This window comes from Oxyura jamaicensis, chromosome 10 (genome assembly GCF_011077185.1).
Source record: "Oxyura jamaicensis isolate SHBP4307 breed ruddy duck chromosome 10, BPBGC_Ojam_1.0, whole genome shotgun sequence".
Taxonomy (NCBI): domain Eukaryota; kingdom Metazoa; phylum Chordata; class Aves; order Anseriformes; family Anatidae; genus Oxyura; species Oxyura jamaicensis.
This window is the reverse complement of record NC_048902.1, coordinates 18,895,278-18,919,889: the sequence shown is the minus strand read 5'-3', so window position 1 is coordinate 18,919,889 and position 24,612 is coordinate 18,895,278. Positions and strand designations below refer to the sequence as shown.

At 49.6% G+C, this 24,612-nt stretch overlaps 2 protein-coding genes across 2 annotated transcripts; one reads left to right on the top strand and one right to left on the bottom strand.

The window, feature by feature from the left end:
• The first annotated feature begins 3,106 nt into the window (after nt 1–3,106).
• CILP (cartilage intermediate layer protein) lies at nt 3,107–14,150 on the top strand. Its single transcript, XM_035335986.1, has 9 exons — nt 3,107–3,245; nt 4,718–4,847; nt 5,516–5,599; nt 6,402–6,455; nt 7,882–8,067; nt 9,206–9,520; nt 9,624–9,732; nt 10,292–10,449; nt 11,068–14,150. The coding sequence occupies exons 2-9, from the start codon at nt 4,784–4,786 to the stop codon at nt 13,413–13,415; spliced, it is 3,318 nt and encodes a 1,105-aa protein (XP_035191877.1). The 5' UTR covers nt 3,107–3,245; nt 4,718–4,783; the 3' UTR covers nt 13,416–14,150.
• A 4,592-nt stretch (nt 14,151–18,742) lies between these two features.
• MTFMT (mitochondrial methionyl-tRNA formyltransferase) lies at nt 18,743–24,176 on the bottom strand. Its single transcript, XM_035335922.1, has 9 exons — nt 23,919–24,176; nt 23,214–23,426; nt 22,683–22,805; nt 21,596–21,698; nt 20,971–21,046; nt 20,337–20,428; nt 20,153–20,234; nt 19,460–19,539; nt 18,743–19,194 (listed from the first exon to the last, which is right to left on the bottom strand). The coding sequence occupies exons 1-9, from the start codon at nt 24,074–24,076 to the stop codon at nt 18,985–18,987; spliced, it is 1,137 nt and encodes a 378-aa protein (XP_035191813.1). The 5' UTR covers nt 24,077–24,176; the 3' UTR covers nt 18,743–18,984.
• Between the last annotated feature and the right edge of the window lie 436 nt (nt 24,177–24,612).

Below are 24,612 nucleotides of genomic sequence, written 5' to 3'. Positions count from 1 at the left end.
CACCTGCAGTGGGATGGCTTGGGCAAAATTTGGCGTGGAGGCGGCGGCACGTGGCACCGCGCGGTGGGGTGAGGGTCCCCCGGGAGTCATCGCTCCAGGGGCGGCACGGGGCCCGCGGTGCTCAGAGGGCTTGGAAGGGCTTGGCCGTGCCTAAACGAGCCATGAGTCTTAACTTAATTTCCCCAGATCAGCCATAAAATTAAAAAGGGATTCGCTACGGAGGCATTTCTGGTGCTGTCAGAGACCAGCCGGTGGCCCGCCAGGCCGGGATGCGCACAGCAGGGATTGCTGCTCAGTCCCCAAACACTCCTAAAAGAGCCGTTCCCCTGCAGAAGCACCTCCAAAGCCCTTCTGCTGGTCACAAAGCAGGTGTTCCCCCTGTTTTCCAGCCCAGGGGTCCCAGTCGTGTTGTGCCATCAGGTCTCTGAAGCATCTGGGAGATCCTTCCCGCGTCTGCTCCGTAAATGCTGCAGGTGGAGGCGAGCTCCGCGGGGCCGGGGGCGAGGGTTTAACCTCTGAGCAAGTCCTTTTGGGAGGGGAACATTGCCTCGCTCCTTTTGTCCCAGCCACAGCCCATAAATCCTCATCCGTGCAAGAAAAACAAGCTACAGTAGTTCACTTTTTAGGGCCCTTTCCCAAAGCTTTTAGGCAGCTGGGGTTTGCTTTTGTGCTGACGAAGCGGTGGAGGAGGGCTTACGCCGAACAATATTGCGGCGGCCGCGGGTGCGCTGGTGGTTCCAACCTCAGGGCGAGCCCCGGGGACCCACGGCATCTCCACGTTTCCATCCAAACCGTGGAAGCGGCCGCTCCAAGTCCTGGGATGTGAAAACAGGGCTTAAAAACAACAGCTTCGGCTCGGCACCAGCCACCCCTGGAGCACGGCTGGGGAAGCGCTGGGAGCCAAGCGCTTAGCGAGACCCCGGCTCCCTCGTGCAACACGCAGCCTTCCCCAGCGCGCTCGGGACGGAACAAAGTCATCAATCAGTTCTTGTAGCTCCCACCTCCGTAAACAGGAGCGAGCCCAGGAACGCAGAGCAGGGGAAAAAAAGCGTCAGCTCCCTTCGGTGCGGCGCAGAGGGCGCGGGCGGGGAGGAGCGGGGCTGCCGGCCCCGCCGCGGCCCCACAGGGGTGAAAACCCCACGCGAGCCCTGAGCACGGTGATTTTGGTGATGGTCGCTGTGCCGGTGTTGTATCGAAGGGGCAGGAGGAACAAGTAGCTTGGGCGAGCATCACTGCCCTGTTTTTCCCCCCAGTTTTGTTAGAGGGGCAGGAGGGGAGCGATGGAGGCATCCAATGAAGGAGAGTGAGGAGGGAGGAGGTGAGAGCTTGGCACTGGTTTGGGGGGAAGCATTTGGCACGGCTGTGTTTGCATAAATACACTATTGTTTTCTAATTACATGTCGGTGAGGCAGTCATGGAAAAAAAACAGAGCCAGCGGAGCCTCCCCGGGGCTCCTCCATGGCAGGGGAGCGGGAGGGGAATGTGGCTTCTCCAGACCTTGGCTCCACGCAGGGAAACATCAGTGATGGAAGGGAAGACACGAGCCTTCCAGTCTTGCTGCATCCTTCCCCGCTGGCCATGGGGCACGGCAGCATCCCGCTGTCCCCTCCGAGCATCTCCCGGCTGTGGTCGGAGCTGGGAGCAGGCTGAGGGCAGCTGGGGCTGGCATCGGGCACGTGCTGTGGCAGCGAGGATGCTGAGACCTGGCACTGTTGGGCTTTCTGGAGGCGTGGGTTTTGCGGGCTTTGCACAAACCAAACCCAGATGCGGGCACGGCTGGGAGCAAAAGCCAGGGCTGCCAGCAGCCCAGCTCAGGGAGACCCACTGCCTGCCACAGTTAAATGCTGTTAAATCTGGTGCTAAGTGATCAAATATCTCTTCTCTGCCCCAGAACCAGGTGGGGCCGGGCTGCAGTGCCACTCCTCACAGCACCCCAGGACATTTTGGCATGGCACAGCCAGGGGAGGATGCTCGAGCGTGGCCGAGCTCCGTGTTTGCATCTCAGAGCCGGGGCCTCCAGCTCGCTGCACATCCCTCACCCACCGGAGAAACCTTCTGACACTTTCTGGCAAATCCCAGCTGTTTGCTACTTTTACCTCGTAAACAGAAACAGGAGTCGGCGCCGGGCACCTCCGATTATTTTTTATGTGACCCCGTGATCGATGTTCCTCCTGCACCGCTCCCTCTGGCAGCGGGGCCGGGAAGCATTACTAAGCGGGCAGCCTGTCCCGTCGTGTCCCGTCCCATCCCATTCGATCCCATTCCATTCCTTTCCATCTCATTCCATCCCGTCCCATCCCACAGCCCCCTGCACGGCTCCACACTTCATTTCCAGAGTTATATGGGAAAAATGTGGTTGCGCTGCTTGGGGGTCTCTCCTTAGGGTCTTTGCTAGCTCTGCCCATGGTTCAAGCGAGATGTGGGTGTATTTATTCACAAGGAGGGTCCCGGTAAGGTTGTCATCCCTCCTCTGCAGCTCGGGGCTACCCCAAGGTGTCTGAAACATGCACCCCTCCACGTCCCCAAAACCCCACAGCATCCTCACCCGGCCCCGGCCAGATCCAGCGCAGGGGGGAGCGGGCAGCAGGGGGCACAGTGCTGAGCCCAGCCCCGGAGCCCCCAGGCAGCGGGGGGGCACTGCCTTGCCCCAGACCAGGAGAGAGCCCCAAAATATCCTCACTGCAGCGGGGGATACGGGCAGGACCCCGCTCCACATGTGAGATATCCCCGCACGGAATTACCACCAGCATCCGATTTGGGTCCGGACTCAGTGCAAGCCCCACAGCCCAGATAAATGACAGTGACAGCGCTGTCACCCACAGGACCACCCGGGGACACGGCACGAAGCCCCCACGTCCCCACGCTGAGCCTCAGCCGCTCTCCCTCACCGGGGCAGGGCTCCGTTTCGCCGAGCTCTGCGTTTACCATCACCTCGCCGGGGGTTGTCCAGCTTCCTCGCTCGTCCGATCTGCTTTTGCTCGGCGGCCCGTGGCGCGGTGCCACCTCCGGAGCCGCACGCCGCGCTATATAAGCCACCTCGCCACGAGGGCTGCGGGGAGGCTCGCGCTTCGCCCGCTGCAGCGGCAGCACCGAGCCCCTGGGAAGCTCCTGCTCCTGCTCTCCTCCTCTGCAAATTCCTTCTTCCCGCAGCTGCTCCGAGCCCTTGCTCCCCCGGACCGCAGCGTGGCTGCCGGCGAGAGGACGGGACGTTCCTCCGTTGAGGTTTTTTTTTATGGTTTTTGTAGGTAAGAGCAAAAAAAAAAAAAAAATCAACAACAACTAAAAAATCCTAAGTTTTTTCCCCCCCTCTCTCCGCAGCAGGCGTTATATAACCCTGCCGGGTAATTAAGGCGGCGTAATTACAAGTGGCTGCGATTGTGGAGGTGGGAATTCCTCGCTGGGGAAGCCCGAGGGTGGCCGATGGCTGTGGGTATATACGTGGCGAGGCGGCTCGCGGGGGTGCGGGGCGTGCTCGGCGGCATCGTGGGGCTCCCATTCATCCCAGTGCAACCTCTCGCTCGCTAACTGGGCTTGGAGCGGGGCTTGGGGACGAAGGCACTCTGCTCCCACGGGGCTGCCGGAGCTCCGTCCTGCACCGCTTTGGGCTTGAGCCCACCTGCCCCGGGGGGAGGACGTGTCCCCCGCGCCGGCACGAAAGCCTGCGCCGAATGAGTGGCAGCCAGCTCCCGAAATAGCCTGCGAGTGGGAATCGGGCTTTCCGCCCGCATTCATTTTTCCTGGTTATTGTCTGGCTGGAAGTTCGTGACCCCGCCGTAAGCCCACAAAATCCCGCTCATGTGTTGCTCGTTACTTGTGCTTGGCTGGGATTCGCTGGGCTGCAATCAAAGCGTTTCCTATTCCCGGAGCCCCCGTGCTCGGAGAGGTTCGTTCGCGCTGCTTGCAAGCAGCAAGGTGCTTTTGCTGCCGCAGGTCGCTGACAGCCTCGTTTTGTGGGTAAACTGAGGCACTGAGCAGTGACAGGAACATTTTCCCCCGAATTCGTTAGTTTTGGGAGCGTAAACAAAGCAGCAGTAGCTGCGGCTGGAGTCCCTGTGGCTAACAGCAGCTCAAACGCTGGGTGCCTTCCGAAATCAAATGCTGGAAACCGCAGGGCTAAGTGATTTATTAAACACCAGCTGCAGCCGCCGAGCTGGGGGAGAGAAACACAGAGCCTCAACCCCTCACCTCTGCATGAAAAAAAAAAAAAAAAAAAAAGAAAAGAAAAAAGGAAAATATTTGGCATCTGGCTGCAAGGGCTTGGCTTGTGCGCGGGGTTTTACGCTCTCAGCGGTGCTCGGGAGCCTTCCCCTCCCGGGACACGCCGCGAGCAGCGGGACAGGGCAGAGCGGGGCGCGGGGGCCGAGGCAGAGGGTCTGCAGAAGCACTTAGCCTGCTAAAGGGCCCGGCAAGGAGATGTCGTTAAAAAGCAGAGCTCTGCAGAATAGATTTGGGATCGGGGCTGAGATGCGATGGAGAGAAGCAGCGGGACACTGCATCCACGTGTCCCGCTGGGGGACAGACAGACGGGAGCTGCTGTCCGTGGGGGACGCGCTGCCCTTTGAGCAAAACCTTCCGCAATTTCTTCTGGATGGGGGTGGTTGTGGGTGCCAGATCAGGATGGGAGGTGGTGGCCCCGCAGGGTGTTTTGCTGGGAGAAGCACCCCGCAGGTGGCAGGCACTGCAATGAGCCCTGACCCAGCCGTGCTTCTCCCCGCAGGTCTGGGGAAGGCGCGGGACGGCTGTGGGTACTCGAGGAAGCCCCCAGTCACCTCTGGACACCACCATGGTCACCGCGAGAGGATGGCTGCTGCTGCTGCTGCTCCTCCTGGGAGCCACGGCCGGTTTAGGTGAAGGTCACCCCTTGCTATTCCTGTCCCAGTGCTGTCCCCGACCAGGGGACGCGGGCAATGCCATGGGTGGGCACGGCGAGGGCAGGCACCGCATCCTCCTCTCCAGGAGAAGATGCGTGGGGCTGTTGGATCTGCGTGCTGCCGGCTCTCGCGTGGTGCAGCGTGCCAAGGGGCTGAGCCATGAGGACCCTACCCGCTTTGCTCGGGAGGGTTTTGCCGAGAAACGTGCTCGCAGGCTCTTCGGATTTGTTTTCCGAGGCCATACAAGAATTTCGCCCTGAAGTGCTCTGGCCAGATGCCCGGGGATAAGAGCAGGGAGGGTCAGTGCTTAGCGGGGACGTGCCCAAAAACCCCGTCCTGCGCTGGGCAGCTTTGGGCTCAGCTCCCCGGTTTAAGTCCAAGTTCATCCCCTCGGGTTCGTTTCTCCCCCATGTAGGGAAAGGCAGGATGTACTTTATGCCTCCAGATATAAAAAGATGATTTGGTCATAGCTGCTCCAACACAAAGGGCAGCGAGCCTGAAATGCGACAGCACCGGGGGAAATCCCAGCAGGAGGGACCAGGGGAGGGCTCTGAGCACAGCCAAGCCATGCCCGACCACTCAAATCTAATTAACTTATTATTAATCTGTTTTAATCTCCAATTTGTTAATTTGTTGACCCCTAGGTCAAAGGCTTCTGAGGCAAAACCTCGGCAGGATCCAGGTAGGACAGAAAACCTTCAGCCCACTGGTGATGCTCAGCTTAGAGAGTGAGTTATCTCCCACCTCGGGTGGCTTTCCCTTGCTGGGGAAAAAAGATACTTGTGCATATATTTTTTTCCCCCCAACCTTAATTTTAACCCAAATTAATTCATGGGAGTAGGTGGGACATTTAGGCAATGGAATAAATGCTAACCATTCGTGACCTCCTGTCGGGTTTGGGCTCTCGCTGACACACGCCGCTGGCTCCTCTCCTGGAAAGCTGAAGGTCAAGTGCATGACCACAGCCCGGCCCTGGAGGCTGAGGACGGCGCAGCGAGGGCACGGCGGGTTACACCCAGGCCTCCCACCCCACGGCAGGCGTGTGTCCATCCCCAACAGCCTGTCCGTGTGTCCTGAATCCCGGGGCGGGGGCTTGGGGGCTTCGCAGGCTCCCATCCCGCTCCCGTGGGGCTGAGCTGTGGGATGGAGGTGAGGATTGAAGCTCGGAAAATACAGATGTGGGCGGCCACACGGAGGGTTTGCACCTCTCCCTTCTGCCTGCCGAGAGGGGTTTTTAGGGGAGCTATCAGGGAAAGTGCAGCTTCCTAAATTTCCCCTCCAAGTAGATGGCCCCCAGTCGTGCTGGGGCTGGAGCTTGCAGAGCAGGTGTTAAATTGTGCTGCCCTAGGAAGAAATAAAGCAAAACCTTGAGGTTTTGGCCAACACCAAAGCAGCACCTGCCCTTGTCTGCAAGGAGGGAGCCAGAAGCTCTGTTTTTACCACCTGGGGTGGGTGCACAAAGCCTCCCTGGGCTGTTCAGCTGGGCTCAGTGCAGCCACGAGGGTCACACCGTGCGTCCTCTGCCCGCAGGTACGAGGAGCAGCTCTCGCCGGGGAGCCCCGACCTTTGCCTACGCCAGACGCAGTACGTCCCTGCCCGCTTCCCTCCCCGCATGCACCCTTGGCTTCTCCCCATCCTCTGCTTCCTGCATTTTCCGCTGTCCAGGTGCTATCCTGAGCTTTAAAATGCCATTTTGCTCCACGGGACTCCCCTTCTCTTACCATCATCAGCCCTGCAGATTAAAAGAGCTGAGCAGGGCTGTGAAAGGCCTTACAGAAACCCCACTTTGATCTGTTGCACATGAAACCTTGGGGCAAATATATTTATCAGTGTACCTCCTGGAAAAAGACTGTCTCCAAGCTCACCTCCTCCCGCATCCCCTCCAGATCACCCCAAAATCGTTAACGAATGCCTATCGGTGTGCCTCTCGGGATGCTGAATGGAGATGTCAGTGTGCCAACAGATTAAAAGCTCGCCCCACTAAGCCAAGCCCTCACTCCACAGCAGACCTTACTCTTTTGTGGCTGCTGTCACTGAAATTCTTTTTTTTTCCAGCCACCAGAGCCCATTTAAACATCTGCTTTTGGAAGGCAGAGTTTCATTTTCGAACAGTTCAGCCCGTCTGTCTTTCTAGCAAGTAACCTAACCTGGTTTACAACAAAGCTGGCGGAAGAGTAGGTGTGGGAGATGACGTGGCACCCGCACGCGTTTCCAAGAGACCTCATTTTTAGAAACTTCAGTCACAAGTGCATGCTCGTAAACTTTATTAGAACATTGTCATTTAAAAATAAACCCAAACCACACGCTTGGAGTGGATCTCATCCATTCAGGCAGCTTAAACTAACACCATCTAGTAGCCTTTTTAAAGGAATCCCTTTAAACATCTAACCGCAAGCTAAACTTTCCATAAACCCCTTTGTATTTTACAAATCAGCTGGTCCCCAAAATGCTCAGTAGCATCTCAGGCTCCTGCTTTGCGCACAGTAGAGCCGGGGCTCTCAACAAGACACACGCTTCCCCTACAGAGAACATATGCTGAAGCATGCTTAAAGACATTCAATAAGAGCATACCAACAATTTTACCTTATTTTTTTTTTCCTTTTTTTCTTTTTTTTCTTTTTTTTTTTTTTTATTTAACCACAGTGGAAATGCAGGCGAGCACTGCCCCTCAGACAGCATTTAAATGACAATGTGTGTTTGATTTCCTTTAAGCCAAAGTTATGCAAAACTAAGCACGAGCTGCGTGCACTCTGCACCCCTTGAGTTTATCTTAATCATCCCGAATTCGGTAGCCTGCAGGGAATTAAGTCAGAAGCACTCAGGCGCCTCCTCGTGCTTTGTTTCTCAGCTCCCTGAACATGCTTTGAGTTTGTTTAATCCATGTGGTGCGTGATAGCCAAATACAAGCGCGTAGTCGGGGCTATATAGAGGCTGGTAAGAAAACTGCCGGTTTTGGGGCAGCCGTACGTGTAACGTGCGTCCCCGTAACACACCAATGATGTTATTCAAGGTCCGCTGGTGCAAGATTCAAAAAGGTTTTTGTCTCCATGGTCGAAGTGGAGCGAGTGCTCGGCAAAGTGTGGCCAAACCGGCGTGCAGAAGCGTACCAGATCCTGCCTAGCTGAACGCCTCTGGGGCGTGCACTGTAACGAAGCAACTGAGGAAGGGCGGCTCTGCATTGGACATGTCTGCTCAGGTGCTCCTATAACCTCAATTACATCCTGATCTCACCACTGCATGCGTGTTTTTCTCGCTCCGTGGCCTTTTTTCCATCTTTCTCCTCCTCGCCAGAGTTCTGAGAGATGCAAAACCTGGTGCCTTCCCAGGCAGGGCTGGAGACGGGACAGCCAAAGAGCAAGATGAGGGGAGATCCAGATGCAGGGAAGCATCAGGGACCCATAAAGATCCTGGGGATATAGGAAAAACTTGTAGTCTCAATAGAGCAGCAGCTCTCAAAGCACAGTCAGTGTCTGCAGGCTGCTTCCTCCATGCAGCCAGGCCCAGAAAGAAGAGTGGGAAATATTGAACTGCCACAGCCTCGCTAAAGCAGCTTATAATTAATTATATTATTCTTATACCCCCCCCTTTTCAGCAAATCTCTCTGAAAACAGTCTGTGTGTTCTCCAAGAAAGTTGTTCCGAGTTTTCCCTGATTTCTTCCATTTATTTACAGCAATTAAATATATATATATATATCAGAGAGATGCCGTACAGGGATACTCTGTGATCATAAAGGACTGACCTGAAGCCTTGCAAAAGGGAAGAAACAGGAATTATTTAGGACTAACCTCTATAGGCAATGCCAGTATTTCAGAATCACTGTTTGACAAATAAGTCGTTAGACCCATCAGATAATGCTCATCTGGCAAGTAACCTATGTCCAGAACAAGTCAGGATACTGGTGAATAAGGGGAGACATCTTCTAAAACACGCCAATGCTGTGACATTTGGGTGAGTTGGTAACAGGAACCTACAAAGCTGAAGGCTTTCAGATTTGTGATTTTGCCAGGGTTCAGCTAAGAGCTCACATGCAGATCTGGATTCAAGTTTCCCTGAAATTCAGCCCTTTGGGGATGGTAAATAAAAGTTGCTAGCTGTAATTATATCCACGTGGCTGCTTTCTACTAATTGTAAGGTTCAGCACTACATCCCCCCCCCCCCCCCCCCCGTTTCTAATGCACAGCTGTTGATAGTCTGTAAAAATATGTTTTGGATACAATTTATTCCTTATGCCCTATCTGCCTGATTGCATCTAAGCTAAAAGCAGGCACGAGACCGTGCTGCGAGCAGGACGGGGACTCAGGCTGCTTTCTGACCTGCCTGCCTCCCCTCCAGCCTGCAACATCTCGTGCCCCATGGGCCGCGTGAACGCCGACTGCGACGCCTGCATGTGCGAGGATGTGACCCTGCACGGGAAGGTCTCCCTCGAGGACGGCTCGCCCGCTGCCGATGCCCGGGTCTACCTGCAAGCCAAGAAACTCAAGCTGTTGACGACAGCTGACAACAAGGGCACTTTTAGGATCCCCGGGGTCTGTCCCGATGGCAAAAACACCCTTAAAATAAAGAAAGCCAAGTATGCAACGGCTGCTGTCACCGTGCCCGAGACCAACAGAAGAAACCTGGCGCTCCAAGTGCAGCTGCAGAGATCAGGTAGCCCTGAAGAGATGGGGAAAGTCCGGCACAGCTGAGAGCAGGAGGCATTACGCAGTTGTCAGAAATAAGACTAACGAGGTGGCCTTTCCTTGTCCTGCAGGCAAACCCTACATTGTAAAGAGTCCCGATGACAAGGCGAGGAGAGCGGGGCAGAGCGTGGCGCTCTGCTGTGATGCCGTGGGGACTCCGGCCCCCGACCGCTACCTCTGGTAAGGAACTTGAGTTTGATCCCACACCCTCGTAGCAGGCAGAAGCCTTAAGCACAGACTTGATGTTTACCTCCTTACTGTCTTACATAAAGGCGTTGGGTTTTATTTTTAAGCTATAAAACAGTGTGCTTAAGTACACTGAGAACTCACCGCTACAATGGTGGGTTCCTGGAATCTGCAGAGTTGGCATTTCTCACAGGTGCAGAAATGTAATCCATGTATGGAAATAATGGAAAAAAACATACAAATAGGAGTTTGGAAACCTCACCAGGTGTGACTGGCAGCTGCGTCTGGAACTGTTTTTAGGTGAAGTCCCTGTAAGGATTTGTCACCTGACTAGCACCCCATACAGCGCAGTAGAGAGATGTTAAGTGTGACCACAATACTGAAAGGGCAGCTCCTGGGACGTAGCTGCTCTGTGATATGAGAGGTGAAGCTGATAGAAGAGGTCTGGCAAAATCCACGCTGCAGGACGCAGAGCGGGCAGGATCCAGCCTTTGCTTTGTACCAGTCATTTAGCCAGGCTCTGTCCCATTAACTGCCTGTCTGTTCCTGGCAGGTACCACAACGGCTCACTGCTGGATCCCTCCATATACAAATATAAAAACAACCTGATTCTGAAGAACCTCAACAGAGGCCAGGCGGGAGAGTATTTCTGCAAGGCCAGCAGTGATGGGGGTTCAGCAAAGTCCCAGTCTGCCAAGCTTTCTGTAATAGGTAAGAAAAATGCGCATGATGCACTCCAGAACAGCTGGGGAGGCAGTGGGGTGCAGAATCCAGTGCTCAGAAATTGTCACACATGTGGGAAAGAAAAGGCACAGGAAAAATATTCAGCCTTTATCTCACGCATCCGCTAGCGGATAAGCCTGAGTGAGCTGGTGATCAGCCAGATGCTCTCTACAAACTGGAGCTCTGGATTTCAGATGACCTGCCAAACTCAATTTGCAGGGCACGGTCATTTCTCACTGTAATTGCTGCCTGGCATGTGAATTATTTATTTATTTATTTCGAAATCTCGGGACCCATTTAGGTCTGTCCATAGCCAAAAAGCCAGGCAGCTGCAGAACATCTAGCTGAGGCTGTTTGATGGCAGTGGCAGGAAAGCAGGAGCTGGGGCACTCCTAAACCAGCACTGCTCTTAATCGGGTACCTCAAGTTACAGTTGAGCACCTGCTTCACTGAAACAAAGGCCAGATGAACTCAGCTAAACAGAATTCTGCAGACCACATGTTTTATCACTGCAAAAACCTGCGGTTGGAAGCAGTGTTTAGCTCGGAGGGTTTCAGACCACGTACAATTATTTCATGCTGCTCACTAAGAAATCCTATTCAACAGGAAGACAAGAGGCAGCCTGCAACCCCCAGCCCCAAAGCCACCTCATCCGTCTTCCGCACGACTGTTTCCAAAAAGCAACTAATTCATTCTACTACGATGTGGGCAAATGCCCAGCGAAGACCTGCGTTGGGAAGCTGGATAAAGGACTGCGGTGTAAGGACAACGTTGCCTACTGCTGCGGGGCATCCAAGATGGAAACGAGAGAGATCTCGTGCAATGGGTACACGCTCCCCACTAAAGTCACCGTAGAATGTGGCTGCAAGAAATGCACCGAGACCAGAATAACGGTTCGAGGCAGAGCCACGGCAGCAGATAACGGCGAGCCGCTGAGGTTTGGCCACATCTACATGGGGAACAAGAGAGTGAGTATGACCGGCTACAAGGGAACCTTCTCCATCCCCATCCCCGCAGATACCGAGAGGCTGGTTCTGACTTTCGTAGATCGGCTGCAGAAGTTCGTGAACACAACGAAAGTTCTGCCGTTCAAGGAAAACGGAGGTGCTGTGTTTCACGAGATTAAGTTACTAAGAAAGAAAGCCCCTGTTACGCTGGAATCCACTGAAACCAATGTGATTTCTTTGGGAGAAATGGAGGATGATGATCCAATTGCCGAATTAGAAATTCCTCCCGATTCATTTTACAGGAAGAACGGAGAACTTTACAGAGGCAAAGTGAAAGCCAGTGTGACGTTTCTGGACCCAAGAAACATCTCAACAGCTGCTGTGACACAAAGTGACCTGAACTTTGTAGATGAGGAAGGAGACGTATTCCCACTCCGCACGTATGGCATGTTTTCCGTGGACTTCACTGATGAACGGGGCACCGAGTCCCTTAACGCAGAGGAGGTGAAGGTTCATTTGGACACTGCTCAGATCAAAATGCCTGAGCACCTGCAAGAGATGAAGCTTTGGTCACTGAATCCAGAGACAGGATTATGGGAGGAAGAAGGGGACTTCAACCTTGAGAAAAGCAGACGGCGCAAAAGAGAGGAGAGAACTTTTTTGGTTGGAAATATGGAGATCAAAGAAAGGCGGCTTTTCAACCTGGACGTCCCAGAGAGCAGACGGTGCTACGTCAAAGTCCGAGCGTACAGAAGTGAGAGATTTCTGCCAAGTGAGCAGATCCAAGGGGTAGTGATTTCTGTTATAAACACGGAGCCAGAACCAGGATTCTCCTCCAACCCCAGAGCATGGGGTCGTTTCGACAGCGTGGTCACTGGTCCCAATGGCGCCTGCGTGCCAGCTTTCTGTGATGAGCAAAACCCAGAGGCCTATGCAGCTTATATTTTGGCAAGTTTAGGGGGCGAAGAACTTGAAGCCGTGTCCTCTGCTCCCAAACTTAATCCCAATGCTATTGGGGTCCCACAGCCATATCTCAACAAGCTTAACTACAGGAGAACAGACCACGAGGACTCGAACACCAAGAAAACTGCTTTCAGCATTAACATGGCCAAGCCGAGTCCCAATTCCGCAGATGAGAACAATGGCCCTATTTATGCCTATGAAAACCTAAAAGAATGCGAGGAAGCTCCATACAGCGCCGCTCACTTCAGGTTTTACAGGATAGAGGGAGACCGGTACGACTACAATACCGTTCCCTTCAGCGAAGACGACCTCATGAGCTGGACCGATGACTACCTGGCGTGGTGGCCTAAGCCCATGGAATTTAGGGCCTGCTACATTAAAGTAAAAATTAACGGACCCCAGGAAGTGAACATAAGGTCTCGCAACATGGGCGGGACGCATCCGCGGACCATTGGCAAGCTCTATGGCATCAGGGACGTGCGCAGCATCCGTGACTCTGAGCAGCGGGACGTGTCGGCAGCCTGCCTGGAGTTCAAGTGCAGCGGCATGCTCTTCGACCAGGACCGCGTGGACCGCACGCTTGTGAAAGTCATCCCCCAGGGCAGCTGCCGCCGCGAGAGCGTTAACAGCATGCTCCACGAGTACCTGGTGAACCACCTCCCCATGGCTACGAACAACGATTCCAGTGAATATACAATGCTGGCGCCTCTTGACCCGCTGGGGCACAACTACGGCATCTACACCGTCACTGACCAGGACCCGAGGATTGCCAAGGAAATCGCTCTGGGCAGGTGTTTCGATGGCACGTCCGACGGCACCTCCAGAATCATGAAGAGCGACATCGGTGTCGCGTTGACTTTCACCTGTTCGGAAAGGAGCGCAGCCGAGCAAAGCATATTTGAGTCCCAGAGGAACTCGGGCCAGCAGTCCATAGTGGTGCCACCACCCCCAAGGGAGAGTCCTGCGTTCCAAAGGCAGCTGGGAAGCCGCCGAATCACCCAAAGCAGGGTCCCGATGAGAGGTCAACGGCCTTCCTCGTACTAAAGATCTACAGGAGTCTCAGTAAAGTCAATCGCATTTGATTCGATAGAACCTGAAAGGAACATCCACCTGCAAGTAACTTCACTCAGAGCAGGTAGATGTCATTATTTTTGAGATGTGATCAAGGCGCCTCTTTTTTCTTTTTACATTGCACCAGAAAGAAAAGATAAGGCCAAAATTGGGGGCCAGTAGTTGTAGTGGGTTTCTGCCTTATTAAAAGCATCCAAAAAAAAAAAAAAAAATGTTCTGCCTGACTTTAAAAAGCTTCATGATAGTCTAAAGAGAGGATTAAACACACAACTCACTTAAGACGTGTATATAAGACATTCTTCTAGTCTGCATCTGCAGACTTTGCCAGCCCAAGTACCTGTACAGGAGTTGATAACATGAAAAGGAATAAACTGATTTCCTCATACCGAATTCAACTGCAAGGTTTTGTACTTGAAATGTAAGTATTTTATTTATTTCTAGCTTGTTTTAGATGACTGTATTCAAGCTAAACTACCGGCAGCTGCATTTCTAAGAACTCACATGCTTGACAGCACAGAGAAGCCATGTGGATTTGTAGGCTCCACATGGATAAAGTTACGGCTTTCTCTTGCTTCCTGCATTATTGGAGAAGAAAATCCTTGCTCTACAATAGGGTAGATTAATAAAAGTCATTTTGTAATTTTGACAATGCTGTATTCCCTTTGTGTTTGACATGCCCAAGTAAATAAACCATGCGAAGAGCTGACAGAAGAATAATCTGCAAAATTTCTTTTCAACAAACGGGTCAAAGCTTTTCGATGCAGGGCTGATCCTGGGTGTGGGAAAGCGGTTTGGTGGGTAGCTGCTGCTCCCTTTAGTCCAGGGCTTTGCCACAGCACGCTGCATTCAGGGAATCTGCAGTCTCTGACCCACAAGCAGCACCAGAACCATGAGATGTGACTGTTAGGAGGAGCAGAGCAGCAGGTCTGAGCAAGGGATGAGCACTAAAAGGGAGCAGCAGAGCTCCCAGAGGGGGACAAGATGTGGGGAAAAGGGCTTTAAGGATGACAGCAAGTCAGGGAACGTGGAAGCATGGATAGGAGGTGAAGAGGCAGGAAGGAGTTAGGTTTCCCTCCATGTTCAGCAGCAGTGCGCTGCTGGGCAAGAAGCTGCTCTTAGCTGAAAGCACAGATGGCCACAGAAGGGGTCAGACAGGTAGTGATCCATCATGGCCCTATCCAACCCCTACAGCCTCCCCCCCACTACTTCCAGAGAGCAATTGAGGACCTCGCCAGCACAGAACATACTATTTACACCCAAATATACTCCTGTCAATGAACTTTTCAGGTGCAGGCAAGCCTCTAAAGCCTCCAACACTGAAATCTTCACAGAGAGACCACTGAAAGGTGGCCAGTGTTCCTGAATTAAAGCTGAATTCAGACACATGCTCCAGGGTGGATTTCCCTCTCTTACCACTCAATCCTCTCCTTCAGATGTGAAGGCAGTTCTGATACAGATCTCTCCTGTGTCTTACCTACAGCTCATGAAGGGTATGGTGAATGTTTCAATAGCCTTTAGCAAGCTCTCAAACAGGTTCTCAGGTCTGCCGTGGAGCCTCCCAGGTATTAAACACAGATCTGTGCAGGACTGTGCAGTGCCAATGCAGCCTGAACTATGGTTAAAAAGAAAAAAACCTTTATAATCCATGTTTTTATGTAAATTGACAATTATCTAAGAGAAATGAGAGAAGAAGAGCTGTGGAATACTCTGGCACATCCTTCTCATACCAATGAATTTAGACTGCGTGTGTTTTCTTTTGTGTCTAGTCTGCTGCAAGAGCTTGGCGCGGGCTTGGGCCAAGGCAGCCAGTGGGGAGCATTCGCTCGGACCTTCCCACAGAGCTCTTGGCTTGCACAGCAGACTCGCAGAAAAATGCCTCTTCTCTCCGCTCCCCTCCTCCTCTGCAGACAGACCGCCAAATCCTGGCCCTGGTTTCATCACTTCGAGGGTGAAGTAACACAAATGACTTCTACAGACCAACCCAGGAGTTCCACAGAGGAAAGCAGGCTCAGGATCTGGTCCCTGCACTGCACGGGTGCTCAGCAGAACCAAACAGTAGAGGGTAGGGCTCTGTCTCTTGGGGAGAAATTTAACAGCAATTAAATGGTCACAGACCTACGGCCTGAAATCCTGCCCATCCATCAAACAGCAAGAAGCTCTCCAAGTTTCCCCAAACAGTCCCCCACTGCAGCTAAACTCTGACTTGGAGAAACAAACGCCTCTGCGCTCAGAGTCCCTGAGCTCTCAGAGGAGGCTGCTGGCAGAGCGCATTGGATACAAAGCAAGACAGAGGTTTCCAACATAGGCACTGACGTGCTATTAACAGAAAACCAGCCAAAAAACACCACTCGGTGCTAACACTTCTTCACCACCGGTAAGTCACCATGCCAAAGACATCAAGTTTTTCTAGGAGAAAAGCTACAACAGATCCTAACGTCCAGCCCTCACACAAGTTTTATGCTATAGTGAGTTCTGACTTCCAGCTCCTTAGCGCTCCTGTTTATGGTCAGCGTTCTGCAGCGTCCCTTCTGCAACCTGAAACCTAAGGCACACTCCCACATATCAAAGGAGAGCATCAGCTCCAGGAATGCAGGAAGGCTGTAACTCAGCTCCTCCCTGTGCATTAACTTCCAGACCACCAACCTCGAGAAGCAGTCTGATGCAGGAGACCTGGCTCCTAAACATCAGTAAGTTTGGGGCTAATGGCAAAGAAACTTCCATTAAGGTTACTTGGTTTCCAACCCTGATGACCTATCCCTCCTCTTGTTTTTAAGAAAGAGGATTCTGCCTCCCAGAAGCTACCAGGCTGCCAGCAGTTAGGATAAACACAGTAAGCTAGATTCCCATCTAGCCTCAACCTTCCTATTATTCATGGATTTTACAAACAAAAATTTTAAAGTCTCGAGTATTCCTTTCATTAATCACCTACACTTTTTGAAATTTATTCAGCAGAAGACAGGAATAAAGTTTCCAAGGAAGCAGGGGGAGTAGTAGTGTTTGGTTATAGAACAGATGCATCCAACTGCTAGTCATCAGCATACTAGGAAACATCATTCCCTTCAACATTCACTTGAAATTCAAGATGAAATCATCCCTATCCAACACCAGAGCCCTTCTGCTCTCCAAAAGTTCTGCAGTTCTACCAGTGATTTGGCTTCACTGATCTTAAACTGAGCCGTGGCGGATGTTGGGTCTATGAATACCTCTGCTATGTTTCCTCTCTCTGAGAAGACAGCTGTTTTATTTCATTAGTATCACTTTCCAATTGCTAAGGTGGCTGTGCTTGACCTCAGCATTGGTCCTGGGGATTGAATCACCCTGCCTATGTTCCAGAGCCAACCTTGATATGCTATTCCACACCTCATCAGTGAATGCCCCATTTTTGTTTTGTCTGTTCTGCAAAAATAATCAGAATTTCATTACCTACTGGGTTAAATCCCTACAGAGCTAGGTGAAGGCAAAGTTTCCAGAGAGACATTTTGGCTAACAGCTGCCTGGGGAACACCAATTCCCTTTAAAGCTTCTCTACCATGTCAAAAATAGCACGTCAAAGATTTCCTCCATAAAAAATAAATTAATCTTAGTCTCTTTTCCTCCATAAAAACAGCCGGGGTAAAGTCATGCACATTCTGAGCTCGGACAATTAACCGTTACGCTACCAAGTACTGCCTAATCTTTGAAAACCTCTTGTATAGAAAGGAACTCTGAGAAGATTAAATTTAAAAGCCGTATCCCAGCTACATTACTGTTTAGGCATTAACTGATATTAAACAACTGGCTGAAGACATTCCGAACCTGATTTTTGAGATCGTCTGCCGAGCTGACCTTTTTCCCCAAGAGATGCAGCGAGCACCATCTAGTGGGTTTTTGAGTCCATGCCACTTCAAACTCCCCGTAAAACACAAACCCTCACTGTTGGCATGTGCTTTAGAACTGAAATTACCACCTGCCACCAGTGACTAACAGCAACAGATCTCACACAAGGCATAATCTAAAACTGTTGGCAAGAGACGTACAAATTGCCCTGCAGATTATCCCCGATGCTAACATTTAAGAGACACTGCTAGGTGGAAATTGATATTCCAGCCACCAGCTTTAGTGCCACCCAGCAGTAACATTGCTTTGCTCCATGTCATTTTGGAAATGCGTGCAAAGCTACACAGCGCATTCCGCTCTGACCAAAGGGTTCTGCTCTCTGAATAATTTAAACACAGCAGAAGAGTGGAATGGCATTTTTGGTAAATTCTGAAGTGATTTCAGAGAATCTTTCTTTGGACCGACACTGGGATACAGATAAAGCTTTACAATTGTGATGCCAGAGGAAAAAAAAAAAAAAAAAAGGAAAGGACATGAGTAAATTACAAGAACATCCAAAGAATTTTCTCAAACGTTTTAAAATTACTGCAGCATAAGTTGCACCCTTGAATCTGTGGTCAGAGATAAAAGGGAATTCTTTACAGAAAGCCAACTCCCACCTTACCGCTGTTTCCAGCTTTTGACTCGCATTTACAGGCACGGACTTCTTGGAGGTTCACACGTTCCAGAAAACCTGTCAGAGTTTTTTTTCTAAAACTAAATAAATTAATTGTCGAACCAATGGCAACGAAAGAGGAATACTGCAGCATCTGCTTTAACAGATGCTTCTGAAGAAACATTTTAATCCATGTTATATAACACCTTTTTTTAGATTTGGTTTCATTCAGTGAGTCACACTCAAGCATGTCAAGCTCCTGTCACCTTGATGTAAATCTCATGAATTCAACACGACTTCAGTTTTAGCTTTCAGACACGAGTGTCTGAAAAGACACGAATCCCCTAAAAAGTCTAGAGCCAGAAGGACATGCAAAAGAAGATATGCCCTGTAATTACTATTTTTTTTCTTTTTAGGCTTAAAAAAAAATCTGTGACAATGTTGTAAATATGAAGCTAAGAGAAGGGAATAAATTGAGCAAATAATGTTACAGCAGCTCATAAGATCTATCTGGTCTTTAGATTAGTTCTCTAATCTATCTGGTCTGGTTCAAGAATAGAAAAGGAATGGTTGATCACATGGAATATGAGACTTCCCAGAAAATCCCACCTAGCAAACAGAAGCGACAGAGGCATATGACCAACTCTACACAGCGAAGATATTTGACAAATGATTTAGCAATGAAACAGGCTTCTGTTCTGAGAATCTTGCTTTTGTGAAACTAAATATGAAGTACAGAGATGACAGATTTTAATATTTCTAGATTAAAGTAATTGTGCACATCTTACTCTTAAAGTTATACTGAAAGCCCCCCAAAATAAATTGAAAGCACTGTATAAAAATAATTTTATTATCCAACAGCAGAAACAGATGATATTTATTCACTGTCTTCAGTGTTCAGAGATCCTCTTCCTTAACGGGGAAGAAGAAATGAACATCATCAGCACCACGATGAAAACATGCAGATGACGGTCACATCAAACATTCTGGGGAGGAAAACCCTAAACCAAGTTAAACGCTACAGTTGGGCATTGAAATATTGTTGTATTACTATTAACTTAGAGACATTTTTTAAGATACATCTATCGTTTTATATCCTGCACCAATATTTCGCTCTTTGAGAGTCTTTTTTGCTGGGCTAAGTCTGAGCGTTTGAAATCTGCATTCCTGATGAACCGTTCTCGAGCCCTGCTGGAACCAGGAGTGCATATACCCGTTGTAGAAGTCAACTGCTCTAAGCTTCTTCTTTAGCACGACTGTTCTGATTCCAATCCAGCCTTCCTAAAATTAAAAACAGAAGTTTTAAATATGATAATCTTTAGCTCACCACATTGACTTACTGTACACATTTTATTTAATGTCATCAAGTTTATGTTATGAGTCAAAATTCTCACTTGCAAACAAGAAGACTTTGTGGAAATTAAAAGTTCTTTGAGGCATTGAATAAAAGGAATGGTGCTAATCTAAACTAGTTCAGTGAATAACAACAGACTGTTAAAAGCTAAGCAATGCTAAGAAATATTTAAACAAACAAACAGAAGCCTACCTTGCAACGAGCTATCAGTGTTTGGGACACTTTATGGTACAGTAGTGAACCAGGAACAGCTTCATCATTTAATACTTGGTCTAAAAGCAAAGCAAGATTGTCTTGCATTTTTAAGTAAACGAGTAAAAAGTTTGAAACACTCTCTTTTAAGCAGAATTACCCTGAATTACTATTTTGCTCAAAAATATTTTATTGTCTTCTGTGTTTTATTATAAAGAAATGAGCAGGAGAGGATCAGAACAGTCATTCTCAAGCACTGCTCCGTCTCATCCACAAGCAGCCAAGCATCTGTGTGTTTGGCACAGCACTCAGAGCACACAAAGGTCTCAGACTCACAGGTGACTACAGGAAATGGTTTAAGTGGCAGTACACACAGGGATAGCTTTCCTCTTGAGAGATCCACAATGGCATTAGAAGAGGATCTCTCAGCTCATTATAGGATTAAAATCCTCAAATATCAGGATTCACAGGACTATGCCTGCTGTTCTCTCAACATCATCACAAAGCAGGACTGTCCTTAAAATTCATCTAATACTTGTCTTTGGGCTCAGAAACACCTGAACAGACGTGAAACTTAGTTCTACTGGAGCTCCAGGAAGCAGTACTTGTTTAGTACAACTGTAAGCATTAACTTGAAGACTGTACACAAAGACACAAGAATTTAACTTTACAGATTAATTTAAGAGTACATACCAGCAAAACCGGGAATATTATCCACTTCCACAAAATCCATAAGCTTAACAGGACTACCCTTCCAGAGTGTCTGCAAAGGAAACTGGAAACAGAAGCAACTTCAGTTTCAGCCATCGGTTAAAATATTTAAGAAACTCAGACCTGCTGGAGGACATAAAAGGGGTTAATAAAAATCTACTCTTACCATACTTCCTATGGCACGATGCAGCTGAATTACTTCTGCAGCTGTTTGCTCCTCCCATTTTATACAACTCTTAGTTACAGATACTTTAGGAGCTAGAAGAATAAGAAATTAAAAGATTTAGTATTTTGTTCTGCATCTTTTTGCACATAAATAGCTGTAGTGATTTCATCCTGACAAATGGAAGGTTCACAGTCCAGCCCTAAGTCCTTTACAAGTTCTTTTCTCCATTTGTTGTCTATAAAAACCCAGGTTGTTTTACTTATCTTTTATTCCCAGTTGCCCTCTTAAGCACATAGTGCAAACTCGGTGCACGTTTACAAGCACAGCTGAGCACTTTTGTTGGTGTTACAAACATGAAGAGCAATAAATCAGCTCAGATATCGTGTCATTGCTAGAGATTTGATATTGCACTTGAAACACCTGGGAAAGAACAACAACAAACACCGATGTAGCAAATTTGCAGAATTCTGAAGGGTGTTTCCCTCTGACTAAGCCTGAAGCAGCAGTGGGAAGACCATATTGAGAAAGGCGTCCAAACAAATAAAACCCTGCATGGTAGGAATAATCACATCAGTTCTTCAGCTGATAAAATAAAAAAAAAGAACAAGTTGTATTAGATAAGATGTGTACCTACCAAGTGTTACTCCTTCTTTTGGTTGCTCTTTTTTATTTTCTAAACTTTCAGGCAACTTTTTCAAAACTGACAGCAGCTGCAAAATATTTTTTGGGACAGAATTTTAGCAAATACAAATACAGTATTTGATTTTTCATCAGTGAAACTTCCTCATAAGATAAGGAAAAAAATCTAATGAAAATCATGTCACTATATTCAGAAGACATGTATCATCTAAACAAACACAGTAAAAACATTATTTCTACTGAATCACAATTAAAAAAAAAAAACGTATTCTTTTCTGGATGATCAGCACTCTGATGTTAATCCTAGAACAGCATGGAAGCTGATACTTAAGCTGTTAAACACAGATACTTGTTTCAATAAAAGAAGCCACTGCAGTGTTTCCACACAAAGTGTGCAAGTTCTTCACTTATTAGAAGAGCAACACACAGAACCATCTCCGATGGCTCATCACCTACCACTCAGCTTTCCTCTTACTACAAGAAAAAGCTCACAAACACTAATTTTTAGAACACTCTCCTCCTAACAATTACAGTCAATGCAGAACAAGATTAAAATAGTAGGTTACTAATGTTAAAAGCAAAGTATTAATCAGAAGCGACAGTAGCTTGCATGACTTTACCATGTTTGCACCCATCTTTGAGAGTTTCTCTTCCAACTCCTTTGTAGTACAGTGGGGAGGAACAGCGAACTCTTCTTGCTTAATAATTGGACCTACGTCAAACCTACAAGGCAGAAAACACACGAGTTTACTGCAGGAAAAAAAAACTCTCCATTAACAGTTCAAAAGTATACACTAAATACATTAATTCAGTTGCTTGTTACCTTTTGTTCATCTATTTGATGGTGCGAGAAAACTAAATTTTAATATTTGGCTCACGCGGCAAGAGAGGGAAAAGGAAGTTGGATACACCTTATATACGTAAGCAATACTCAAGTTTCAACAAAGTTTACAGTTCACAAGTACAAGACTTCAAAAGAAATGACCTGAAATAGTCAGAAAGAATTTTTCACACTTTTCAGAGATCTACTGTCAGGCAAGCATCTAGCAAAGAAGATCAAGCTATGGCAACGTGTTTTTACAAGCCATCCAAGCGAGAGTTTGTGCTAAAGCTAAAAACAGATGATCCCTCTCTTGTCCCTTGGCAGGCAGTTTCTTGCTCTCTCTTACGCTCACACATTATGGGCAACTCTGAAGTCTGAAAACTCACTCTCTTCTTTAACATCATACCAAACCTATTAATCCAGCTGCGTGACTATTTGTTCTGTATCTGCTCCCCGTAATAGTGCTAAAAATTAGCGAACAGGGCTGGGACTGGTGCTGCTGGCAATAATCTGAACAGGCTGAAGGTGCTACCAATACTGCTACAATAAAGAGAAGTCCTTTGAACGTACTGGCACATCATTATACTTTGCTTCATTTCTGAAATAAGCTAAAGACACTGGTTTAATATTATCTACACATTTAAAGAAGCAGATTACTGGGAAGCAATTTCTACAAAATAAAGGCAGCATTTTGACTGCCCTGACTACTGAATATTTCCATCAATAAAAACTAGTTTTTAAAAGCCAGTTTGTGGAAAATCTGATATAGTCAGATGAAAGTTTCTAATAATGAAGTTTGAAACCCTTCAACGCACGTTTTAAAGAAACTATCAATTACATAGAACAGCAGCAGTGAGTTGTTTTGAGGAGCACGTCTAACCTACCTCTTTGGTCTTATTTCCATAATTGTCACCCCAGTCACTTTGTCACCATGAAGAATCGTGTGGACTATCGGTGCAGGACCACGCCATCGCGGGAGAAAGCTGGGATGGACATTCAGCACGCCACTAAAATGGAGTATTTTAAAGTTAGAGTAGGAACAGTAACTGGAACATATACAAATGGGCACGCAGAACTGATTACACTGAAGCTACCTTAGGAATTATCTGCTCAGACTTTCTGACATGTTACTGGTTTATATACTTAGAGGAAAATTCACACTACATAATCTTCAGCTTCTCAGTGAATACAGAAAGGGAGACAAGTGGGGAAAAAAGGTAAATGTATTATGCTGAACATCTCCGTGGCTCTCCATCAACACAGAGACAGAAGCAGGACTCAGGCTAAGCAGATGACCTTAAGGAAGAAGCTCACCTTGCCTGCTACACATTATGGGCACTGATTACAGTGACATTCAGAAGTGGAGCCTGTTTTTATTAATGAAGCAGTGACAGACGTCTTGTCAACTCACTTACTATGGGAACTGCAGAATAAGGTCCTCGCTTAGGAGACGTCCAAATGATGCCACCACACCAACATCAAACTGCCCCACAGGCCCCGTGTGCGGCCACTCGTGAACAGGCAGCTGGAGCTCCTGGGCACAGCTCTTCACTGGCAGGCCTCTGGGCAGGCGGGAGGGCAGGGTCACCACCTCCAACCTGGACACGAGCAAGTCCTTGCCGGGCTCCCTGAGGTGGACAAAGCACTGAAGGACTCATGCAGGCTGAGCTACGGAGAGACAAAGGCTGGCTCACACCCACCCCTTGCTGCAGTCTGTTTCCACAACGCCTGCCTCTTCAAGTCCTCTCTCCTAGACAGTCCCCAGCCCCTAAACCCTGCCACCAACCCCAGCCCCTTCACCATGCCTGTCACCAATCTTCATGATCCTTGTCCCCACTCCAAACCCTATCCTCCTGTAGTCCCTGCTTCTTCTCCACGGTCCTACACGTAACTCCACGGTCCCTGTCCCACCCTATGGCACCTTCCGTCCCTTCCACACCAACCCACGGGCCCTGCCCTCCCGCAGCACCCTCCGAACCCCACCCCTGGCCCTCCCCCGGCCCCCTCAGCCCCTTCCCTTCCCCATCCCCTCCGTCCCCGGCCCTCCCTCGTTCCCCTCAGTGCCCCCCCCAGCCCTGGCCCTCCCTCACCCCCCTCACCCCCAGGTACCCGAGCGTTACCTGGCGGCCTGCAGGGCTCGCAGGGCGGTGACGGCGAAGCGGTCGGTGCCGAAGAAGAGCACCCTCCATGGCGGCTCCCGCCGGGCCCCGGCCTCGCCGGCCCCGCCGCCCGCCGCCTTCAGCCCCTCACGCCAGGCCCGCAGCAGCCGGCCCCGCATGGCGGCGCTTCCGGCGCCTCGGGGGGACGTCACGACATGGCGCCGCGCGGCGGCTGAGGCGGGGCGGCCATTTCGGGGCGGGGAGGCGGCCTGTCAGCGTCGGGTGCTGCCTCCACGCCTCGGTCTTTTATCGTAGAATCACTGGGCCGTTATGGTTGGGAAAGCCCTCCAGGATCATCTGGTCCAACCATCCGCCTACCACCAATGTCACCCACTGAGCCGTGTCCCCAAGCACCACGTCCAATCTTTCCTTGAACACCTCTAGGGATGGTGACTCCACCACCTCCCTGGGCAAACCCATTCTGAGAATAATTTTCTCTTAATTTCCAACCTCCACCTTCCCTGGCACGACTTGAGGCCATTCCCTCTAGTCCTATCACTGGTTATCTGTGAGAAGAGGCCGACCCCAGCTGCCCACCACCTCCATTCAGGCAGTTGCAGAGAGCAGTAAGGTCTGCCCTGAGCCTCCTCCAGAACAAACACCCCCCCAGCTCCCTCAGCCGCTCCTCACAGGAATTGTGTTCCAGACCCTTCAC